At 41.8% G+C, this 26,210-nt stretch overlaps 1 protein-coding gene across 2 annotated transcripts in view; it reads right to left on the reverse strand.

Moving 5' to 3' along the window:
• Positions 1–16,906: 16,906 nt before the first annotated feature.
• The window catches only part of mst (misato mitochondrial distribution and morphology regulator), a 963,151-nt gene continuing 953,847 nt past the window's right edge, over positions 16,907–26,210 (reverse strand). For both annotated transcript variants that reach the window (XM_068373866.1, XM_068373867.1), the window contains exon 11: positions 16,907–24,202. In XM_068373866.1, the coding sequence (XP_068229967.1) occupies positions 23,973–24,202 (230 nt within the window). In that variant the 3' untranslated portion in view covers positions 16,907–23,972. The remainder of the gene's footprint in view (positions 24,203–26,210) is intronic.

Consider the following 26,210-nt stretch of genomic DNA (forward strand, 5'->3'; position numbering starts at 1 on the left):
GACAATTTCCACAACACTCGCTCCTTCCCCACCAGGTGGTTAAGATTTTGGTTCCAATACAGTCACGTATTAAACCTCAAGTCTTTCGCCCGCGAGATCCCCCAGCCTTGCCCTCATTTGACGAAACGTTCATGAAGTCAAATGGCGGGACTTTCGAATGGCCAGTTCGAAAATTCCCGACATGCTTTTTCCCAGTTTTTCGCTAAGTGATCCATCATGTCGCAATCTTCTGCCTCGCCTTCTTCTGAAAAGTTGAGTACCATATTCTTGTATTGTATAAATCAGCTCTAGCCGTAAAGTAACGTCTTTTTATCTTAAAATACCGTGTTTTGTGGCGGAGCTGTGCCTTGACCGGAGGCGTCATGACGCGGACGCTGTTGTTCGCTTCGCATGCTTTATTTAATTAGCCAGAACAACCTTCCCGGTCTTATAACTAATTATCAGCATTAGTTATTTAGTCTTCATTGCTAGGAATTAGTTATATTATGCCGACAGCATTCAATTTCGGCGAGTGTAGGTAGCCGATTCGTATGCTAGATTGCTAGCCTAGCCCCTAGGCTCAATAGCCTAGGCGGTTTTGTTTACTATCATGCATGATATAATAAGTGTTCCTAGTGTTAAGTTACGAAATGAAGGTATTAGGCATTTATACATATAAGATTCAGTGATTGCACGTATGTTTTTCGCCTTCTAGGAAGTATACAAGGGATTTCGGTGATCTTGGTAGTCGACTCCCTTGCCCCTAACCTAACGCTAGGGCTTTTGTACACTTTCTCACCTCCCCGGTTACCTCACTCAAGGTAATCTTCTCCCTCTGAGGTAGCTTAGGCTACATCCTAGCCCTCCTTACCTCGAATTGTATTCGAGTGAGGTTAGGCTAGGAATTTCTTTCCCCGCTCTTAGCCATAGTACATGAGCTTTGAATTTGGGACAGAACCTCAGAGTACCAGTCGTTCGCCCACAGCTACCCCTTTAGGTGAATGAACTCTCCTTTTGGTCTCTGCTGGTCGGTGAAGGCGGTGGGGCTCTGCCCTTTCCCCTAGTCCACACCTGGTAGGGTTTCGACCCTTCCTCCCTGTGGCCTAGCGACTTGTCCTACACCTGCCTTCCCTGGGTTTGGGACTCGCTTCCCTAGCCTAGGTTAAGCAGGCCAGGGGATTCTGTTTCTTTATAGTTTAGGACAATACATTAGTGCTGTACGTTCTCTGAACTAACCTACCCTAGGCTGGAGAATGAATTCTTCCTACACCTAGGATATGGCAGGTTCTGAAACAGACCCCCCCCCCTGGAATGTCGGTGAGGGCTACACCTTCCGCTACACTTCCCCTCAGGACCCTTGCCCCTCTCCCCTCTGTCCTTTAGTGTTGGCCTAGCCATCACACCTCTGTCCGCCGTCCTACAACTCCACTGCGTGCCGGCAGGTTGTGGGTTCGGCTCGGTCCTTTCGTTGGGTAGTCCGAACTGCTACGCTTCCCGCATATAGTCCAACTATGGGATAGCATAAGACAGGTTGGTCTACCGGCGGAAGACCTCACTATCTTAGAGTGTTCTTCGGGCCTCCCTTGGGCCGCCATGCGCAATTCTAGCTGACTGCTGGCTCTGTTGCGGCTGGATGAAAGATTGCCTCTCTCTCTCTTTCATTTGAACACTCCTTCCGGAGGAAGACAAGATTTGGGTAGTGAGCTACTGCCCTTCCCTCCCTCTTCCCCTATCCTTTCTCTCTATCTGATCAGTGCCGGTCCACTGCCTCTCTACCCTGCCGGCAACAGCCGTCAGCGTAACCTGGTATCCTCTCTGTCTCATTGATTGACGTCAGTGTTGGAATACCTTCGCCGGTTGCTTGCCGGGGGCCGCCGATTTGCCGGCGATCTGCCATCATCCTGAGGTTCGTACTCTCTCTGCCATATACTGTATACGATATCCAAAGGGAAACCTTATGGGTACTCGCGCCAGAAGTTAGCAATTCAGTGAAACCTTTAGTTTAATTCTCTGGGAATATCTACTGTAGTCAAATATACCCTTAGGAAGCTACTGAAGGAACCTTCCATCAGCATGTCATGGCTTGAGCCCAAAAATACCAAGTTACTACTTTGGTGCTAATCTAGCATTCCAATATGATCAACTGTCAGAGGGAACAAACACAACTCGTTTAATGAGTTCCCAGGTCAAAGTGTATATAATGAGTATCCAAGTCAAATGATGGGATTGATTATGGTGTTACAGCTGGAAATATTTTCCTTTTGAAGAGATTACCCTTGTCTTGTTCTATCTACACAGAAAATATGTGCTGTGACTTACATCAGTTACATTTTCAACACAATGTTTGGGGTAAGATTTCTTATCTATCCTGATTCCAGTTGTTTAATCTCAACTACAGAAGAGGATACTCTCTTGCCACATCATACATGAAGTGAAGGACTCACTAGTCCTACTGTATTCATGTGAATATACCAGGGTAGGTTTTGTTGGGCAAAAGCTCGTGAGGATGGAGGAAAAAAAAGAGAACAAATAGGGCAGTTAAAGAATTTATGGCATTACTGAACATGGTTATTCAATTATGAGAATAGGCAACATGAAAATTTTAAGTAATTGATCCAGTCTTACATAAGAATAAATGTCAGGGGGTGTGGTTCTTTTGCTAATAGAGAATTTGCCTCCTTACAGTTGGGCACACAAAAATTGTTCATCACTGAAATCTCAACACTTGCTTGTTGGCTCCAGGCACCACACTGTGTCACCATTTCAATTGATGGGCTAAACTAAGTTAGTGGTACCACTGCCTTGAGGGTTGGCCTCTGAGTCAAAGGATGATTGATTGATTATGAGTTATCTGGCATCCTGACATACAAAGGATGAAGCATGCACTGGGAACAGGCACTGAAGTGAAGGTAAGGATACTTATTTTTGGGACTCTTCGACAATCCCTTGCAGCTGAGTAGCCTCTTAAGTCATCAAGGTTTCTCCTTGCCATCTGACATTAGGCCCTGTCAATCTTTTTTGAGTTAGGCCCATGCCAAAGCACTCATCTTACATTAATAATTTCCCAAGGCAAGCACATAGTTCCTCATAAAATTAACTTTGGTAATAAGGCAGGGTGGCAAGAGGAAGTCCATGTATGGATTGGAAGCTCTTAGCCTGAGTCCTGTACCAAGGGTAGTGTATATTGGATTCAGTTCTTGACCACAATTCGTTCAGGATTCTGGCAAGAACCAATTTGTTCGAAAATCGAGACTATTTTTCCCATGAGACATGAGGTAAACTAGATTAATCAATTCCTAAGCACCAGATAAATGTGTACGTTCTAAAACTAAATACTGTCCTAATTTGTAAAAGCATGTATCTACATAGTCTACTGGCTTTGAATGTAAATGCATCCTTATTGCTTTTGGCACTTATACCAGTACTTTTCTTTACAAGATCAACGTAAATCTATAATGATTTTTCACAAATCTAGCTTCATTAATACTGTAACCGGCTAACTCTTTCCTTGAATAATTTAAGTAGAAGCTTCTCCATTTCTTCCTTTATCTGAGGCCTTTGTTTAGTTTTCAATTTTGCAACATTTTTATCACATCTTTATTCTTAAGGAAAGTTGAAGGAAATTGTCTATTTTGCAATGCATACTGAGAATCGAGATCTGAGACATGAACGGCATTTTCATATTTGTTAATTATTTTCTTTTTCAGTTTAATTGTAATTCTCACCATCTTTCTCTTATATTTCTGTTTGAAGATTAGCACAATCTGCAATGCATGAGTCTTCCTTTGATAGAAGGCTGGCTGAAACTAACGCAGCGGAACCAGCGCGTGCACTCAACTGGATGTTGTTTGATTTACATTGGCTTGACCCGTGTGTTCCAGCACCAAAAAATTTGTTAGGATTCAGAGACATCTTGAACTCAAATTATTTGGTTGAATACCGAATTGTTCGACTTGTGAGTTGTTCGGATACCAGGTTCCACTGTATATGTGATAATGATAAAAAAGATTAAAATATGGATAGTTATGTAAAAAATAGAACTCCTATCCTATCATGCACATTTTTTCTTTCCATATTCTATCCTAACTCCTACAACTGTTTTTTCTGTCTGTCATACGATCAAACAAAAACAAATAAAAGTCAAGGAATAATATGTTGCTTGGATTCTCACCCAATTTCTCTTCTACTTCATTTTAGAGATTAATTACTGCCCTATAATTGTTCATTGGCTACTTTTCTCTTGGTAAAGGTAGAAAAAACTCTCTAGCTATGGTTAAAGTTCTTTGAGGAGAAGGAAACTCCAAACTCAAACCATTATTTTCTAGTCTTGGGTAGTGCCATAGCTTCTGTCCTATGGTCTTCCACTATCCAGGGTTAGAGTTCTTTTGCTTGAGGGTACACTCAGGCACACTATTCTATCTTATTTTTTTCTTGCTCTTGTTTTTTTTTTAAATGGTGTGTTGGTGAGGTTTAGTAGAAGGGCTAAGGATGCCTAGTAGTTTATCAAAAGGTTGTCTTTTTCTTATCTGTTCCTTTTTCATTTCAAAACCATCCCTAATGTCTTCCCTTCAGGTGAAGTGGTTATCCTGGAGGGTATTTAGCCTTGCATGGTATATCGACTCCTCTATGTTGACCAGTTTTTCTTACTTTTTTCTAGTCATTGGGTTTGACCAACACTTTATTTACAATTATCTACATATTATTTTTATTATCATTCTTGTTAATATATTTTTTAAGTATGATGTATCCTTTTTATTACCATTAATTCTTATGCAGCCTGGAGACATTGAGCGAAATCCGAAATCCGGGACTAGTACGTCCTAGACTTCGTCAGTGTCGTCTACTGTATTGCAATATTTGTGGTCTTAATGCAAATATTCGAGACCTTACAGATGCATCCAGACAGTATGATATTCTTTTGTGCTCAGAAACTTTGGTTTCTAATATGGAGTTTTTATGATAAAACAAAGTTTTATGAATACTTACCTGGCAGTTATATATATATAGCTGATATCTCTAAATCGGCAGAATTTTTCAAAACGAGGCAACCGCCTTGTGGTGGTTGGGAGGTAGGTGGTAACACCCGTCACAGGGTGGTCCAAGGAATCATTCCCATGTCTAAGACTTCAGTTCATCTATGCCCGACCTGTCTCCTGAGGGGAGGTGGGTGGGCCTTAGAATATATATATAACTGCCAGGTAAGTATTCATAAAACTTTGTTTTATCATAAAAACTCCATTTTTATGAATAGTACTTACCTGGCAGTTATATATATATAGCTGATTCACACATTTGGAGGAGGGAAACAGACAGTAAACATCGTTGGGGAAACAACAAAAGAGTTGTAGGAGATAAAAACACCTTGATTCCTTGCCTACTAAGGTAGCTGATTCAAAGGTACAGCCTTTAGAGTGGCTCTCCCTTAGGAGTTATCCAGGAGTAAGCCTGCAAAGCTGCAAAAAACTCAATCGAGTCTGTCAAAGGGATAAGACCAACAACTTGACTAGACTTCAGAAACTACCTTCGCCCCATATAATAAAAACTGCAACCTTACTCAAACTAACCACCTAACCCTGCAACATAGACATAAACTATCTATCTAGACTGAGGGAACCGCACCACAAGACGAAGTCCACAGACCATCATAAAAACACAATCCCTCAGACATGCATATAAACCAAGGTTGAGTGGGGTTATTAACTCCTTTGCCTAATACAGAAACCGCAGCTATGTATGGGCCCAAGGTATAGCACTTGCCAAAGTCTACTCTCACCTCTCTAAGTTAATGAGAAGCAAAGACAAAGTTGGTCCTCCAGAAAATAGCATCCATGAATAGCCTAACTAACAACATATATTCCTGATATGCCAGAGAGGTAGCAATGGTTCTCACTTCGTGAGCTCGTAATTTCAACAGGGCGAAGTGTTCCTCCTCACATAAGAGGTGGGCTTCCCTAATTTTCTCCCTCAGGAAAAAGGACAAAGCATACTTAGACGGGTTTTGGCGGACCTTTCACTGAACACCAAAACAAGTTGGATGCACAGCTCACGTTCATAGTGTGAGCCAAACAAAAAAAAAAAAAAAAAAAAAAACTTGAGGGACCTAACTGGGCAGAGGAATCTTTCCTTCTCTCGACCCACTAGGTTCGTGAGGTTAATGACATCAAACGTCGTAGGACAGGGTTACGAAGGGTTCTCGCTCTTTACGAGAAAGATGAACCTTAAGCCACAAACTGCCCTATCCTAATTGAAGTTCACCTTCTTCCCAATCGCCTGGACTTCGCTGACCTCTTGGCATTCGCTAGAGTCATAAGGGAGTGGGTTTTCTTTGCTACAACCCGAAGAGAGGCTAGCGAGATAGGTTCAAATTTTTGGAGCACAGAAACTTAAACACCACATCCAGGTTTAAGAGTACCTATTACGTCGTCTGAAAAGACCCAATGAGGTCCTGCAAACCTTGATTTTGGGACAACTCTAGGCCTCTATGCCTAAAGATGGCGGAGAGCATACTGCTGTATCCATTGATGGTAGATACAGCCAGCTTAGCATCCTGTCTGAGGTACAAGAAGTAGTCTGCAATCTGGCTCAGAAAGGTAGTGGATGAGGAAACCTGTGCCGCCTGCACCAAGCTCTAAAGGTCTCCCACCTAGATCGGTAGACTCTTTGTGAAGAGATCCTCCTTGCTCTGGCGATAGATTTCGTCGCTTGTGCCGAAAAGCCTCGAGATCTGACAAGCTTCTAGTCAGTCTGAAGGAAGTCAGTTGAGAGCAAGGGGGGTAAGATGATACCTCTCGAAGTGGGGCTGTTTGAGAAGATCTGGACTTGCCGAAGTCTTCTTGGGAAGTCCATCAACATGCCCATCACTTCCGAAAACCATTCCCTAGCAGGCCAGAATGGAGCCGCTATGATCATTCGCCCCGAATCGAGGAGAGCGAATTTCCTGAAGACCAGATTGATGATTTCGAACGGGGGCAACGCAAACATGTCCACCCCTGTCCAATCCATCAGGAAGGAGTCCACTGCCAGAACTTCCTCATCCGGGACTAGGGAGCAGCAGTAGGGGGTCCTCTTCTTCCAGTTGGAGGCAAAAAGGTCTGATACAGGTCTGCCCCACAACATCCAGAGACTGACAGACTTGCGGGTTGAGAGACCATTCTGAGGGAAAAACAAGTCTCTTCCTGCTGAGCATGTTTATCCCCATGATTCTTGCCCTAGAACAAACCTCCTTTCTAGATCCAAGAAATCAGAACGAAGGCGTCCTTGATCTCGACACACGATTCGACTAGTGTCATCATGCAGTCCTAGATTCTCATGTTCAAAGTCATGCCCCATGCTAGAACTTTGACATCGAGCATCCTGAAAGACGAGGCGCCGATCGTCCCGTAAGACGTGGCGCCGATAGTCCTGTAAGACGTGGTGCCAAAAGTCCTGTAAGACGTGGAGTCGAGAGGTTAACAGAGCGAGACGCTGAACGTTCTAAAAGACAAGGTGCTGAGCGTCCTGGTGTCAGAAGAGACTCCTCTTGCTGACAGGAAGACCTAATTATTCGATAGGCTCAACATTATCTAAAAATCAAGATACAGGGACGCTCTGATTTCTCCAGAGAGCAGCATTCCGCTACATAAAGCAAAAGTTACGTGAACATGAGAGGGGCGGAGCTGAGATCAAAACACACGCCCGAAACTGACCCATTCTTCCTTGTAAACAAACCCCAGATAAAGTTTGATTGCATAGCCTGCCACTTAGACTCCTCTCTAGAACTGGGAGAGAGAATCGTTGTTGCTAAAAACTAAAGGTTTCCCTATAAAAGGAAAAAGTAATCCTCCTTCAGAAGAAGTACTGACCAAAGGTCTGCTCCTCTCTTCTCCAAAGATTTGATGTCTCCGTGGAGGACTTTGACTTCTGAACGAAGGCGTAAAGAGCATTTACGTCCAGGACCAAACAAAATACTCCCTCTCCCAAAAGAGAGACATCGAAGTTGCAAAGTCGGTTAGGCAGAAAAGTCTTATCGGAGTAACTAACAAAGGAGGATTCACTAGGAAAAAGATTTTGCATCCATCCCAGAAAAAACACGGACCAAAGGTCTGCTCATCTCTCCCAGGCTCGCCAGAATTAGCAAAGTCTGGATCCTACTGTTGTTAGTCATCAAAGGTTTCTGTTTTAAGAAACAAAAATTAATATATTCTTAAAGCTCCATTAATGACCACGTGAAAACTCAGAGGGTGGGGAACATGGAGCAACAGAACTTAGGATCCTCTCCTTCTGTTAACCTCAAACAATTCAACAGGAGAAAAGTGATCACTAAAGTCATCCTTGACAGAGAGCTTATAAGACGTGGCGTCGCCCTGAAAGGACAAGGCGGCGATCGTCCTATCATCCTGAAAGACGAGGCTGCCCTCGTCCCGAAAGACGAGGCTGCCCTCGTCCCGAAAGACGAGGCTGCCCTCGTCCTGAAGGACGAGGCTGCCCACGTCCCGAAAGACGAGGCAGCATTAGTCCTGAAAGACGAGGCTGCATTAGCCCTGAAAGACAAGGCTGCATTCGTCCTGAAAGACGAGGCAGCATTCGCCCTGAAAGACGAGGCTGCATTCGTCCTGAAAGACGAGGCAGCATTCGCCCTGAAAGACGAGGCTGCATTAGTCCTGAAAGACGAGGCAGCATTCACCCTGAAAGACGAGGCTGCATTCGCCCTGAAAGACTAGGCTGCATTCGCCCTGAAAGACTAGGCTGCATTCGTCCTAAAAGACGAGGCAGCATTCCCCCTGAAAGACGAGGCTGCATTCGTCCTGAAAGACGAGGCTGCATTCGTCCTGAAAGACGAGGCTGCATTCTTCCTGAAAGACGAGGCTGCATTCGTCCTGAAAGACGAGGCTGCATTCGTCCTGAAAGACGAGGCTGCATTCGTCCTGAAAGACGAGGCAGCATTCGCCCTGAAAGACGAGGCTACATTAGTCCTGAAAGACGAGGCAGCATTCGTCCTGAAAGACGAGGCAGCATTCGCCCTGAAAGACGAGGCTGCATTGCTCTGAAAGACGAGGCTGCATTCGTCCTGAAAGACGAGGAAGCATTCGCCCTGAAAAACGAGGCTGCATTCGTCCTGACAGACGAGGCAGCATTCGCTCTGCAAGACGAGGCTGCATTAGTCCTGAAAGACGAGGCAGCATTCGTCCTGAAAGACGAGGCTGCATTCGTCCTGATAGACGAGGCAGCATTCGTCCTGAAAGACGAGGCAGCATTCGTCCTGAAAGACGAGGCAGCATTCGTCCTGAAAGACGAGGCTGCATTCGTCCTGAAAGACGAGGCTGCATTCGTCCTGAAAGACGAGGCTGCATTCGTCCTGAAAGACGAGGCTGCATTCGTCCTGAAAGACGAGGCTGCATTCGTCCTGAAAAACGAGCCAGCATTCGTCCTGAAAGACGAGGCAGCATTCGTCCTGAAAGACGAGGCAGCATTCGTCCTGAAAGACGAGGCTGCATTCGTCCTGAAAGACGAGGCTGCATTCGCCCCGTCTTGAAAGACTTAGCGCCGAGCGTTAAGGCAAAATGACATTTACTATGCCGCTCGGCGCGTTCGGTTCCGACCAGAGGGTTCATAAGGCCGACTGGCGCTCTGGGACAAAAACCGAGTCAATGATGGTTTGTAAGCATTGATATTAGCAGAGAATATCTATGACTTAAGAATTGCCATTAAAATCAAAAGTGATGCAATGCAAAATTCTAAAAGCAGTGTAAGAATCTTAACGTTCAACGCTCTTGCTTTACCATGGCAAGGGCGAGCATTCTGGGAACGTTAACAGGAACGCTCGCGAGGGCGTTTGCTCGTGAGCTAACGCCTCTCGTTTCCTTTCGCCGATCGACGTTCCTTCTCCCATGGGCCGGGGAGCTTGGAAGAGGTCTAAGGCTAGGAAAACAACGTCCCTGTGCTGAAAGAATCCAATGCCTAATTTAGCACTGAAAACTTGCACTATTAAACTCTTACACAAAAAACCATAATTAGTCCTGCCCATTGTGAGAGAACTTATTCTTCTGCCACGGGCTTGAATGAGAAAGCAAAATCGTCTCTAGTACTTGCTATAAAAACTGTAACAAAATATTTTTTATAGAATATAAAACTGACATTTCCATAATAAAATAAACTTTCAAACATACTTACCAAAAGAAAAAACCACCGGGCAAGAGTTGAGAATAAAAATAGATGTTGAAGACACTCACCCGGTAGTTACATATAACCGCCGGTAAAATTAAATGTCATAAATACCTACCCGGCAGTTACATACAAACGCCGGGAAAGTTATACGTTAAAGATTAAAATGAACAGAAAAAAGGGAAAACAAATGTAATCCACAATTAATTCAAAGGGAATTCAAAAACAAGCGAGTTGTAATGATAAAAAGAACAGATATAGCAATAACGTATCTATATATATAAATGTAAACAATAGGAACATATAAATGAAAAAGCTACTAAAACTAGAATTTCCATATAAATTAGTTGTTGTTGGAGAACAATAGCCAACACTTTAATTCCCATAACGAAAAGAACGCTACCAAGGCATGTTGGGACTGCACCGATAGTAACGAGTAACAGCGCAAATTAACCATACGCTAGTCCTATTTAATTTATGAAATTAGATCGATGATTTAAGAACGAACACCAAATGGACAAACATTTCTTTAAAATTTTACATTAAAAGTTAACAAACTTATATAAGTGGAATTCCTCCCATTCTTTGCATAAAACAAATAAAGAGAATTGCAAGACATACATGAAGATTACATCACACGACTGTGACGTCATAGAGTTGCCTGAACGTATTTCCGTCATCAGGATTAAAAACTTCGCAACTAAAATATAGTGCAAAAACAAAACCTCTGCATACAAACTGTGAGGATCAACCGACACTTTCGGTAACCTCATGTTGCATACATCACTCGCACAAACACGAAAATTAAGTTATCACTCATGATAAACAAAGTAAATAATAATAATAAAACACTATTGCCAAAACCCTAAATCAGTGTACTTCACCAAACGAAGTCCAAAAAAGCAAAGAAGGGAAAATGATTCGAAAAACTCTCAATGGTGGACCGACGATGTTTTCGATCCAGCCGGCAGAGATGAACTGAAGTCTTAGACATGGGAATGATTCCTTGGACCACCCTGTGACGGGTGTTACCACCTACCTCCCAACCACCACAAGGCGGTTGCCTCGTTTTGAAAAATTCTGCCGATTTAGAGATATCAGCTATATATATATAACTGCCAGGTAAGTACTATTCGTAAAAATGAGGCATTCATATGAGTTCCTCATAACTGGTTTTAAGAAGCGAATGATTTTGAAACGGGATGTCATTTCTAGGGGCAGGGGAATGGAGGTGTATATTAGGACTGAGTACCCTGCTTCTCATAAGTCCTGCTATGAATGTGGATGTCATGAGATTCAGGTAATAAAGTTTGTGGTAGGCATAACAACTTCAATTTGTGTTCAATCTACCGAAATCCAGACATGGATGATTCCATCTTCGATTATATTCTTACCATTATGGCTAAGATATAAGATGATAGAAAGGCATCTTTTGTCTTTGTTGCTGATTTCAATATTCACCATAGGGAGGCAGTAAAATTCTGTTTCTCTTACTGATTGCCATGGCTTAAGAGCTTTGAACTTTGCCTCTGAGTCAGGCTGTGAGCAAATCATAAGTGAAGCTACTAACGTGTCTGGTAACTGCTTGGACCATGTATACACCGACTCCCCTGGCGTTATAACAAGTACGGTTGGTTCTCCAGTTGGGACATCTAACCAAGCCTTGATTTCATAAGTATTGAAGACTGAGCAGCCTGTCCTTGATGTATCATACTCATGTAAGATTGATATGAAAGCTCAAGCAGACTGAAATGGCATTTTAGTAATCTTCTGAGCTTGAATTGGTCCCAATTGTATTGTAGTATTGATCCTGTTGTTCCTTTGAATGAGAATCTAGTCAACATAATTGATAGGCATATCCCTTCTAGTGTACTAAGGTACCAAGTGAAAGACAAACCATGGTTCAATGATGATTGCAGACGTGCTTATTTGGAGAAGCAGGAGGCCTATTATCTTTGGAAGGGTAACAGATCAGATTTGACTTGGAATATCTACTCGGCTAAGAGATTTTGCTCAGATAGTTTATGCTTGAACTCAAAAGGAATATAATTTAATCATAAAAGAAACCCTATCTGGTACAACCCAGAAACATAAATGGTGGGCTACCCTTAAATCTGCACTCTTTGGGGGTAGATGCAACAGTTCCTCCTTTACTTATACCAGATGGCTCTGTCACTCTGGCCAAAGGAAAAGGCAACCCTTTTGGCTGATGTGTTGGAAAATAAGCAGAGTAATGAGAAACTTGATCTTCCTCATTCTTGTTTTCCTGAGGCTAAACTAACTAGTTTAGCTTTTCGATCTTGTGAAATTAAAGCTCTTTTGATGGACCTGGATGCTTATGGAGGATTAGACCCAAATGGTATTTTTCCTTTTTTATAAAGACTGCAGATTTCTTATCCCTAAACTTATGTTATTTTGCACAAGTTAGCAAGAGAAGTTTTTAGCACTTGTTGGAGAATTGGTAATGTTACTCCACTATGTAAACGTGTTTGAGGTAGCTCAAGTCCAACTGATTATCTCCCAGTTTCCATAATTCCTATATTATCTACAGTTTTTGAACCTCTTTTGGCAAAACGTCTAAATAGGTTTGCCGAAGGTAATCATCTGCTCCCTACTTTGCAATTTGGTTTTTTAAAGGTCTTGGAGCATGTGATGCCCTTCTTACAATCTCCAATGCTGTACAGAAATCCCTTGATTATGGTCAGGAAGTTCGTATGATTGGCCTTGATTTTAGTGCTGCCTTTGTGTTAATCATGAGGCCCTTGTTTTAAAATTCAAACAGTTGGGAGTGGGTGAGTCGTTTCTTATCAAGATTATTGAATTTTAAAATAATAGATCGCAATGAGTTGTTAATGGGCATCATAGTGAGTATAGTAATGTGAACTCTGGTATTCCTCAGTGCAGTGTTCTTGGCCCATTACCTTTTACCCTATGTACAAATGACCCGTGGTTTGGCCTAGAAAACAGGCTCATTGCATATGCAGATGATACTACTCTCTTTGCATCAATTCCATTCCATACAGATCTGGGGCTGTTGAATCCCTTAATAATGATCTAGCTAAAATTAGTTCATGATGCAAATTATGGGGCATGAAGTTGAATTATAACAAAACTCAAAGTACGATTGTAAGTAAGTCAGGGACAGAGGCTCCTCAACATCCGGATCTCAGCATTGATAATGTTTCTTTAACTCTGTATGACTTTTAAAATTTTAGGTGTGGTTCTCTGCAGCAAATTTACTTTTGAGAAACATATTAGGTCTGTGTCTTCTTCAATTGTACATAAAATGGCTTATCAAGAAAGTCTTTTAAGATTTTTGGTGATCAATCTATTTTGACGAAGTGTTTTAATTCTTTCATTTTATTTTGTTTCGAGTGTTGTTCTGTCTGGTCTTCAGCTTCTGATTCTCATCATAATTTGTTGGACAGGAACTTACAATCTATTAAATTTCTTGTTCCGGATCTAGATATTAATCTGACAATCCTTTACATTCAGATATTCCCGGACAGTACCATCCTATTTGTACTGTAATATTAGGCATGCAGTTAATTCTAATAGTCAGGCATTCTCCATCATGTCACTCAATACTACACAGTATTCTAGAAGTTTTATTCCAGTTGTGACCAAGTTGTGGAATGATGATCAAAAATTCAAACTTGCAACAAATGTTCTTATGTTGAACGATCAAGCATTACTGACTTCTTTTTCTGCTGCTCTCGAGAATAACAAAGAGTATTGTTTATACTATTTTTTAACTTATTCAAAACAACTATATAGTTGATACAGTATTACATGAGCACCAATGTGTTAAAAGCTATCATAATTTTAATAATTTATATATATAAACCACATGAGAAATCAACAATAATCACTGGACAATATGCAATTCGATGATCGATCGATCGCAGAGAGTCTCTCTCTCTTTCTCTCTCTCTCTCTCTCTCCTTCTCTCTCTCTCTCTCTCTCTCTCTCTCTCTCTCTCTCTCTCTCTCTCTCTCTCTCTCTCTCTCTCTCATTTTTTCCTTAAAGGAAATATGAAATATTCTTAGATAGCATGCCTTAATAATAAGGGAAGTTATTTGACCCGAAAAATGAGGTTACCGACAGCGGACCACACAAGATTAATCAGGTGTTGGGATAGTATAAACGTAAACAATGGAAAAGATTACTATAATTCGTTATTTTTATTTACCAATACGATACTATAATGTTGATATTACATGCATTATTATTGGATAAAGTTAAGCAAAACACCAATTTAATCAAAATCCGGTTTATTTCAAATATAGCTGTAATTTTTTTACCACAGTAAATGTATACAGTGTACAGCGAGAGCTGGGATGAGCTGAGTGGAGAGAAAGGTAAGTGGCATGAAGCACGCCCAATCTAAAGGAGTGCAGGCTATTTGAAATCTTCCTGCCGCAAGTTTTTTATCACAAATTTGTGATTATTTGTTTAATAGGTATTGTGGTTCACAGTGACGAGTGTAAGTGAAATCACGGAAAGAGACCTGACTGAAACAATATAGATATTACTGCACTAAGAGAGACAAGTATCCTGGGTGAGGATTCTCTCACATAAGTGGGTGAGGGATACATTATCTTCAGTAGAAGGTTACAATATGACTGTCATAAGATTCACGGTGTAAGTTTTGCTTTTAAGACCAAATTATGAATTGGCATATATTACTTGCAAGAGGGTGATTTCAATGTTCGTACTGAGAAAAACTGAGCTGCATGGAGAGGTGCCAAAGGTCACCATGGCACTGGCAATATGAACTCTAATGGCCTCCAACTACTCCCCCTATGCACTGAGCATGATCTTGTTATTACAAACACAATATTTTAGTTACAGGACAATTTTAAAAAACACATGGATGCATTCAAGGTCCAAGCACTAGTAAATGCTAGACTACGTCATAACTAGGCACAGCCAAACTAATGATGTAAACATAACTCATGTCATATGTAGGGCAGATTGCTGGACAGATCATCGACTAGCAAGATCCATCTTCAGTATAAAAAATACAACATTAAATAAGAATAAAAGACAAAATAGATGTGATAGTTTGGCTAATAACCGTAAGTTGTAGGTCATTTGACCATACTTTCAGAAATTACAGACTCTCATAGGAAGACCACCATAATTTTAAAAAGTCTACGTACAGGACAGAGGCATGTCACTCATAGATCCCTATTAAAAAGTGGAAATGGGATATATGTCTTGCCAAACATAGTACACTACATCTATAACAAAACATGTTTTAGGAGAGAACAAGACAGTTCTATGATGTCATACAGTACTCGATGATGATTGTAATATCAATAAATTAATGCTTTTTTAAAATAAATTACTTTTACACTAAGCTTTAGTAAGCTTATTTTTAGCAGACATTAAATTTTTTTCTTGTAATAAAAATACATAGGTATTCCTACTCACTTAAAAACACTCAAAGTGCCCTAGTATGAAGCTATGTAGCCTACATCCTATACATCTTATTTCAATAAAAAGCAAGTCTAATCATAAATTTAAAATAAAACAAATATTTATTAATTTTAACCATGGTAAAAAGAAGCAATAAAACACAACAAAACCAAAAGGTAAAAGCAGGAGCAAAAATAAAAAAAAATAAAACATAAGAACTAGATTTGAAAATTTACTCTATGATGAGTCTGTCCAGAGCAAGTCATTGTGCCAGTATGAATTGACCACCTGGATGGCATATTTGAAAATAATTTGTATTTCCCATAACTATATAAATTTTGAGATCTTTACATTGGAGATTATTTTGGTGACAGCTGAAACAAGCCAAAAGACTTTTTAGCAAGGTGGAACTACCCCCCGCTAGTTAGTGAGGGGTGTAGACTGCCACCTCGCTCATGCCTGCACTGGTAACATGACGTCACTTTTGAATTGCAGGCAAGATTTCTTGGGGGATAGGTGTTGGCGAGTGTTGGCGAGACACGTATGTGTGAAGACCTCAAGGTTTGTATAGTTAGGGGAAATGCAAATTATTTCCATATTTGTCATTGGTTCTGGCACTACAGCGTATAGAAACCCTTTCGCTCTTAACGGTGGAGACTCACCAATAGGTGGGTGGAAGAATCCTCAACCAACTCGCTGATTCCTGTCCCGGAGTGTGACTCTGTGCTTTGCACGAGCTACCTAGAGACACCCTGTCTCCTTTCTAACTCTCAGAATGTGTGAGAGATAATGGTCTGAGCAATCCGTATGATAGTGCATGAACTAAGCATTGTGACTTGGCCAGGTATGGGCACTCTTGGAGCTAAGCTCTGCACATAACCTAGACATTTCCCAACTCCATCTTGCCTCTCTTCACGAAAGAATCTGCTTACGAAATTTTCACGCTGTGAAACGAAATGTGATTTTTCTAACTCGCAGTGCGAAAAATGTTTCATGATAAAAAAAGATATTTGCCAGTCAGGCAGAGAAAAAAATAGTCACCCATTAAAAAAAAGAAAGAAAACGGGTTCATAAAATAGAAAATGTATCTCTCTTTATATTAAGGGTAACAATAATAGTACCGTATACTGTATATAGTACTGCATATTTTGTATATGTACAGTATTGTACTGTATGTATTGTATTACTGTATTTTCCTTTTATTATTGCATTACGTTCTAATAACTACTTAAATTACAGGTATTAACCGTTAGTTTAGGTATATTGAATGATTCAAATGTATTTGATTGTAAAGTATTTCATTGTGGTTGTACTGTAGCTTTACTATAAAATTTAATGTGGTATTTTTGTAGGGTTTGGAATGAATTAGGCAATTTCCATGTAAAATATGACCCATAACATGAAATTTTCACGAGACGAAAGCCACTCCAGAACGAATTTCGTGCTGAGGCATTACTGTACCAGGTTACACAAGGGGCAATAATACCCACCTGGAGTCAGAAGAGATCCACTTGCAGAGTTCTTTGGATGCTGAAACCTCAAGGAAGGGGAGAAAAAAGAACAAAGAGGCCAGTAACCCTCACATTCATTCTAGACTTACTAATGGATAACATCAGCCCTAGACCGACTGCTACTTTTCCTACAAGGGAGTTGAGGTGTTTCAAACAGTGCTTTGTGCAGTCCTCACAGGACCTACTGAAAAGGTATCCAGGTTCCTGTGGGTTACATCTTGTTGGTAGTGGGCTGTGAAGGGTGTTTGGTGTTTCCACAGACCCGCCTATGCTGCTACATCAGAGCTATTGGAGTCATCAAGAGATCTTGCAATGCCCTTCCCCTTTTTAGAAGCTTCCTTACTAGGCAGAAGGGGGGAATGCATAGATGTCCACGTTGTCCCACTGGTGTTGGAAGGTATCCTGCCAGATTGCTTGGGGATAGAGTACGGGCAAGCAGTACACTGGAAGCTTTTGTTTAGGGGGCGTCGCGAGCAGGTCTATCAACGGCAAACCCCACAAAGTAAAAAAATTGTTGGGTATCTGATGTTTCAAAGACCACTCGGAGCCAACTAACCGAGTTTTCCTGCTTTGATTGTCCACCAGAATATTCCTTTTGCCCGGGATGAAGTGGGCTGAAAGGCCTACCAAGTTGTCTTCCATCCATCTTATTATCTCCACAGCTTGATGGCAGAAGGGCTGTGAAAAAGTAACTCCTTGTTTATTTATGTAAGCCACTACTGTGGTGTTGTCCTGAAAGGAGCTGATGGGATTGCTTGAGGGCTAGAAAGGCTGCCCTTATTTTTAGGAAGTTTATGTGGTGCTGTCGCTCTGATTTGAACAAGAGCCCGGAGGCTGTGTGGTGCAACAGGTGAGTCCTCCACACTTCTTTTGACACATCTGTGAAGAGCATTAATTTTAGGGAGGAGAGTGAAGGTCCACTACCCAGAAGAGGTTGGTGTCTGACACCCTCCAACTCAGGTCTCTATTTTACTCTGACCCTATCGGAACCAATAGGTTCGAAGAGCTTTTTGGGGTGAGACTAGAATGTCTTCAGCTACAACTGGAGAGAACGAATGAGCAGGCGGCCGCTGGGTACCAGTCGCTCCAAGAAGGATAAATGTCCCAGCAGCGTCAGCCACCAATGTGCTGGCAGCATGTCTTGTGAAAGAAATGGGCGAGCAGCCTCTTTCAGTCTTTCTATTCTTTCTATGGACAAAAAACTATGTGTAGTGTGGTGTTGATTTTCATCCCTAGATATACTAGATCTTGAGAAGGGTGCAGAGACGACTTCTCGTGATTTACCACAATCCCTATATTGTGGCAAAACTCAAGGAGTCTGTCTCGATAACAAAAGAGATGAATACCGTTCTTGTGCACCCAGGTGGTCACAATGGAGAACACCAGTTTTAACACATATGGTGCTGTGGACAGGCTGAAACACAGCACCTTGAATTGGTATATTTTGCCGTTTAGAATGAACCTTAGGTACTTCCTTGACAATGGATGAATCGGGATCTGGAAGTACGTATCCTTGAGATCCAGCGTTATCATGGTCTTTTGGTCTGAAGGGCCTGCCTGACTGTCTGGGACGTCTCCTGCTTGAACAGGGTTTGTTGGACAAACTACTTAAAGGCAGAGAAGTCTTTGTCTGGTCTCCAGCCTCCACACACCTTTTCTACAAAAAAGGAGCCTACCATAGAAGCCTGGGAACTCGTCTATGACCTCTTGGTGAGCGTCCTTCCTCAACATGGTCTGGACTTCGCCCTAAAGGGCATGTTCCTTTGCGGATTCCCTTGCATGGGAGGACGGAGAGAGTGAGTGAATGGGACATGGTATCCCACTCTACGGACGGCGACAGACCAAGTTCGGCCCCGTGGAACATCCACCTGTGCCACCTGCTCAGTAGGCATCCTCCTACCAGTGGACTGGTGGAAGGAATACCCCTTCAGCAGAATCGGCTACGTCTTCCTCCCTTCACTCTTCTACCCTTGAAACCTCCAACTCGAAAGGGCTATGTGGATTCTTGCTTCTTAGAAGCTACCGGATTTGGTGCTTGAGACCTTTCTAATGTCCCTAGCATTTCATCAGTGATGATCGCTACGGTGGTGTTGCCGAGGAGTAAGAGCGAGGAGTTATCGCCCGATGGTGGAGGGAGTCTTGGCTTGTCTTCCTCCACCTTTTGGCAACTGCCTCCATGTCCTCCTTATTGAAGAGGGAGGGACCATCCATCAAAGTTACGAAGCTTCAGCGTTTTCCTCCTATGCACCTGCTTCTGGAATTTAGAGATTTTGGCATCCTTTCATCTCAAAACCCAGTTCATCCACTGGTTCAGGATATTATGAGTGAGGAATTCCACTGTCCTGGGTCCTGAAAGGAGGAAGGCAGACACTGCCTCCTTTTTCTGGTTGGTGGAGAAGTCTTTATACCTAAAGAGGTACCCAACCGACACCCAAACCAGTAGTCCAAAAATGAAGTGGCTTGCAAAGAACACCTCGCAACCCGCTCAATGTTTGCAGCATCCGCCATAGTGAAAGCCACAGACCTGAAGAATTATAAGACTCCTTCCACTTGGGCATAAGCCCTTTTCTTGGCACCCTTGACTCCTCTAGATCAAGGCAAGGCTTCCTTAGTCTTGGTGGGCCAGGGACTGTCATAAAATAGGTCCAGGATAATGTCCTTCCCTTCAGTTGGAATCATATCCGGTTCTCCCAAGGAGTTGATCTTCCATATGCATGAAAGTACCTGCAGAAAGATGTAATCGGAGTCTCTCTGCTTCAAGGGAGAAATCTTTAGAGTGGCAGATGCACACAGAATTCCAAGTGTTCCGGGCTGTCATTAATTGGATCTTCCACCCCTGACCTCACATCCATAGGAGCCCAGGGTGGGTCATGGTCGTCAACTGGTCTGTGAGCAGAGACCTGAGACCTCGGAGGGAGCCACTATGCTCCAATCTTACTGAGACGGACCTGGAATTCGGAAGACCCTTCCTTGGATCTGGGTACTCGGATGTTGAGTGCCAGTTCTCAGGAATGGTCTTCACATCCTTCTGCTCCCGTGGACAGATGTTAAGTCCGTGAGGAGAGGAGTCTCCTTCCACACTGGTTCCTTGGATCTTACATCCTCGGAGGGTATGGGAGGTGGAGCTGGAACTTCCACTGCTGGGGTGGGCAAAATCCTGTTGATCCCACTCTATCAGCGAAATCAGATAATTGTCGCTGAAAGAGACCTCCCTAGATGTTGAGCCTCTGCATTCCTGGGATGGATATCATTCTAATAGTCAGGCCTTCTCCATCATGAGGCTTAATACTACACAGTACTCTAGAAGTTTTATTCCAGCTGTGACCAAATTGTGGAAGGATCTTCTGAATCGGGTAGTTGAATCAGTAAAACTTCAAAAGTTCAAACTCACAGTAAATGTTTTTATGTTGAACAGGCTTATATAAGTCCTTTTATAGTTTATATATCAAATATCTGTTTTAATGTTATGTTTTTAAAATGCTTTATTTTAATTTTTCATTAATTCTTATATTGTTTATTTATTTCCTTATTTCCCTTCTTTACTGGACTAATTTTCCCTGCTCTTCTAGGAGAAGGACACTCCGAAATCAAACCATTGTTCTCTAGTCTTGGGTAGAGCCATAACCTCTGTACCATGGTCTTCCACTGCCTTGGGTTAGAGTTCTCTTGCTTGAGGGTACACTCGGGCAGACTGCTCTCTCTTGTTTCTCCTCCTCTTGTTTTGTTAAAGTTTTTAAAGTTTATATAGGAAATATTTATTTTAATATTGTTGCTGTTCTTAAAACAATTAATTTTTTTCCTTGTTTCCTTTCCTCACTGGGCTGTTTTCCCTGTTGGAGCCCCCAGGCTTATAGCATCCTGCTTTTCCAACTAGGGTTGCAGCTTAGCAAATAATAATAATAATAATAATAATGGAGCCCTTGGTCTTAATAGCATCTTGCGTTTCCAACTAGGGTTGTAGCTAGGCTAGTAATAATAATAATAATAATAATCTCCTGGGGGGAATAACCGCTTGGTGACCTTGTTTTGTCTTCTGTGGCTTGATCGGTGTTATAGACCTTCTTACTAATGTACTGTTGGTACCTGGACAACCGCTGAGGAGAAGGAAGGCGAGCGGCCGCCAGAGGTAGATTCTGCTTAACACCAGTGTTTCTGTGTCTAGTGACGGCCGAAGGACTACTCCTCCCAGAGAACTTTGAAACCTTCAAAGGAATGGTCGATGTACCTGGAGGGTTGTGGGTCGTCCTAAGACTGCCTGGTGAACTACCTGCACCAGGTCAGCAAACAATGGTAAATCCTTTGAAAAGGTGATGGCGTCTGAAGGGGTGCCACATGAGTGGTTCCTAGATCTAGGTGGAGTGCCCTGGAAAGGACGGGCAGGAAAGGAGGAACATCATGTTTGTATCCATGCTCTGCTTACCTAAGGAAGTGAGAGTGGTCAGCCTGTTTATCGCGAGAGAATATGCTCTCATTAACTACCGTAGTAGAGTGGGAATATGAAGTGGGCAATGCTACTGAAGCAGCAGTACCCAGAGAGTGCAAACGCTGTACCACCTGATGGTGAGGCAAACGCTGGCAAAACAAATTTTGCCTGAGAGAACGTTGGTGAGACGAGTGCTGGCGCAGCGAGCCATAGCGAACACCTGTACAGTTGGGCGCAGGTAGGGTGGAGCTAAGCTCTACCTGGTGTCTCACCACCTACGTGTAGCGTGCTTTCAAAGGGGTGTGTGCCGGCGAGTAGGGCCAAGCAAACTCGCTATTTTGAGCATGGTGCATAGCTGAAACAACGCCCAGATCTTTGTCAAGCAGAGGAGCTCGCCCACCACCTTGCTAGCTCTTAGTGGGTGGATGCGCCACATTGTGAAAGACTTGCCCGCTACACTAAGGTCTGTGCTTCTCTGAGCTGGTTTGCTATGGAGAAAAGCACTCTTCCGCAGCCTTCCCTTCTCCTACTCGAGGAAATGTTCGCTCGCAAGGAGATGAAGATGGCTGAGGTGTTGCTGTACGCTGGCGCACAAGCAAAAGAGTAGGTTCTCACTCATGAGAGGTCGAAACTTGAGGCACAGATCCCCATAGGAACTAGTCAAACAGTCGCCTAACCCCAACATCGTCTAGCTCAGAGAGAAGCGATGCTCCGAAGAGATAGAGTGAGGCATAGAAGAATCGAGCACATGGTTGTGGAAGCTCGAGGGGGTGGGGGGCACTCGGGCAAAGGGCACCTTTTTTGAGAACAAGATAGCGGCCCATCACCTGGAAGTGAACATCCGTGCAGTTCACTCTGCTTACCCTCAAAAAGTTGAGCAAGCTCAGGTTCAAGATCAGCATTGCATGTGCAAGCTGCGAAACATAGCCAAAGCTACTTTCTGAGTTCTTCTGGGTTCATTTCGGAGGAGTCCTCACACGGGAACTTGTCTGCAACTGCTCACGTTAGTCCACCAAAGTGGGATGAACATAGGGTGGTTGAGCAGAAGCTGAGGTCACTACAGGAAGAGACACGAGAGACTCCTTTGGTACATGACCTTCGGAGTCTCTAGGGGAAAGACAGAAGTCAACCCCTAGGAAGGCAGCTAGGTGATATAGCTGTGTCCCCAACTGAAGGACCTTAAGCAGCCATTCCTAGCACGAAGACCTAGCAAGCCCCAAGGAAAGCCCAGAGCCTAAGCATGACGTCAGTGGAAAGAGACACTAGTATGGCCGAGGGCGGTTCTGCTTCTCTAGGGGAAGCAACAGATTCCTCAGAACCGCAAGGTTGTCCAAGGGTTAAAGGGGCACCATTCTTACTAGACCAAACCCTGGAGGAGACCGATCGAGCAGAGTCATAGTGGCAGGAACAAGCCGACGGAGTAAAACAGCAAAGTTCCCCCTTCAAATTCATCCTCAAGAGGAACTCTAAGGCTTTCTTCTGCCACTTACTATATCATTGTTACTGGGAGGGAAGCCACTCCCTACACTCATTACAAGGAGACGCCTGCATACAGGAGGAGTGAGCCCTGCATGCACAACAAAGGCCGTGAGGATCCGTCTATATGACTGACATAAAGGTGCTGCACTGGCGCCCTTCTATACCAGGACAAACCCGCATGGTGGAGCCTCACGTACAATCCCCTTAAAAGAAAAAGGAACGGGAAAGTTTTTAAAGTTTAGGCTAGTTTGTATTTATTAATTGGAACGTGTAAATGGGTTGACAAGCACATCCGTTCTCCAACGAGCCAAAATAAAAAAGTGACGTCAGGTTACCAGTGCAGGTGTGAGCGGGATAGCCGGTCTACCACCTGCTACCCCTCACCCCTGCTAACTAGCGGTGGGTAGTTACATCTCGCTAAAGTCTTTTAGCTTGTTTCAGGTGTTGCCGGAATAATCTCCACCATAAAGAGTGAAAGGGTTTGTATATAGTGCCGGAAAAAATATACATTATAACTCACCGCCTTGAGTTACTTGCTTGCTTTATGTGTAATATATTAGTTACTAGTACAATAATATACTATTTGAAAAATTAATCAGATGAATAGACATTTTCAAACTGTAATTATTGGGATTATTTAATCTAATAAAAAGTCAAACAAGGGATAAGGGCTTCACAATTGCTCTGCGGGTAAAAATCAGTTGTAAGGGCTCTAAAACGAAATTTTTGAGCAAATAACATGTAAAGTGTCAAACACTGCATTTGTCATGATATCTAGCAAAATTTTCATCATAATTTCCAGAGTACAGTAATTAAAGAATGTCCACCTGTAATGGATGAATTGGGCTGTTCCTATCCGATATTGGTCATTCTGGAAACTCTTTTTACAAAATGAACGTTTTCTTATAAGACACGAAAGGAAGTTGATGAAATAACGCTAGCAAAGGTATAAGTCGATATAATTAAAGGAAGAATTTCTTCATAATATCTATTGAAAGTATGATGCTAAACAAGAATTAACAGTCATCATCAGAACTATCTATTTCAAATTTAGTTATATAATTTCCTAATAGTTTTCTTAATTGCTCTTTCATATGAGTCCAAGCTTCTTTGTCTACACCTTCATCCAGGAGACACGGAATCTTTCCAATATCTGTTTTCTCAGCTGCATTTAAGAGTTCCTGAACAAAGTATCCAATTCCTCCTCCTTGATGAAAACTGGCCGTACATGGTAAGCTCTTCACAACTGTAAATGACATAAATGTTACAATCAATTTCAAATAAATTGTACGAATTTCTGTGTAATCTTATAGTTACCACAATATAATAATGATATAACTATGTAGACTAATGATTCAGAGATTAAAACTATTTATAATTATTAATGATTTGAATAAATTTCCATATATGTTACAGCATAATTGACAATAGTTTAAGAGTAAATTGTTTTAATAAGCTTAATATTACAGAATAATAAGTAAAACTAACTGAAGGAGAGAAATATAGCTGATTTTAGGTAAATGGTATTAGCTAACTTTGCTATGTTGATATTTTAAGATATATTAATCAGGTCTATATCATATTACATAATCTTATATAACCTTCCCATTAATACAACTGAGTTGAAAAGCGTATTTCACACAGTAACTTCTGTATTCTCTCAACTCTGCCTGTTTTTTTTTATTATTCAATTACCCACTATACTTTGTTAAGATATATTGATAGAAGAATAGAACAGATAATCCCACTAGAATTTCAGAAATAAAACTATTATTGATCGTATAAACTGGCCAAATCTTAAGACAGATAATCCATCTACAAAAAGCAATAAGATGTGCGGTAAGATAAATTGAATGACACAATATTGTATCAATATGTTAATATTCGGTAATTTTACGTTTCCTCTGTTCTAAATGAAGAGAAAAGGCCCTCATAGCTAAATGTTGTTAAATGGGTCTGGGAAGGACATGTTAAATAATTAATATATACAAGACATTATTTTACAATTGCTCTTTTACAATTCAATTGGGAACATACATTACATTTTGATTATTTCTCCATAAATGCACCACAAAACTCCGTGTTCAAAAATGCTTATGTATTATAGATGAGAGTTGATTGGGACGTCTGATTAGAACTGTCACCTCACAGGGAAGAAACAGCTAATTTGCTTCCCGATTGAGATGGACGTACTACATACAATCTGTTAAAGCCCAATTTGCCACTACTGACGTATGCAGGATAATAGATACAAGGTAGTTGCACCATTGGTGTACAAAGACACTGGGCTCCCAGCCTCAGCCCACTAATATAGCTTACGGTAGAGAGAGAGAGAGAGAGAGAGAGAGAGAGAGAGAGAGAGAGAGAGAGAGAGAGAGAGAGTGTATACTGCATATACCTATATATATATATATATATATATATATATATATATATATATATATATATATATATATATATATATATATATATATTATCATCATCATCTCCTCCTATGCCTATTGATGCAAAGGGCCTCGGTTAGATTTCGCCAGTCGTCTCTGTCTTGAGCTTTTAATTCAATATTTCTCCATTCATCATCTGCTACTTCGCACTTTATAGGCCTTAGCCATGTAGGCCTGGGTCTTCCAATTTTTCTAGTGCCTTGTGGAGCCCAGCTGAACGTTTGGTGAACTAATCTCTCTTGGGGAGTGCGAAGAGCATGCCCAAACTATCTCCATCTACCCCTCATTATGATCTCATCCACATATGGTACTTGAGTAATCTCTCTTATAGTTTTATTTCTAAACCTGTCCTGCGATTTAACTCCCAATATCCTTCTGAGGGCTTTATTCTCAAATCTACTAAATCTATTGGAGATTGTTTCATTGTCATACCATGACTCATGTCTATAGAGTAATACCGATCTCACTAAATTGATTTATAGTCTGATTTTTTTGGGCTTGGCCATGTCGTTCTGATGGAAGGTTCCTTTAGGTAGCTTTTTAAGGGATATTTGCTACAGTGATACTCCCAGAGAATTAACCATAGGTCTACAGAATTCTAACTTCTGGCGCGAGTATCCTTAATATATCTTTAAGGATATCACATAATATCAGGAAACATACTTTTTGATACGACACAGCAATCTTCACCCCGAATAGATTTAACTCTTTGAGAGGGAAGAGTGGCGAATGAAAGGGGAGCCGTTATTAAGGTACCCGGTGGACCTCCTCTCCGTACTAATACGGCCCATCATTCCTAACCTGCATTTA

Source organism: Palaemon carinicauda, chromosome 5, assembly GCF_036898095.1.
Source record: "Palaemon carinicauda isolate YSFRI2023 chromosome 5, ASM3689809v2, whole genome shotgun sequence".
Taxonomy (NCBI): Eukaryota; Metazoa; Arthropoda; class Malacostraca; order Decapoda; family Palaemonidae; genus Palaemon; species Palaemon carinicauda.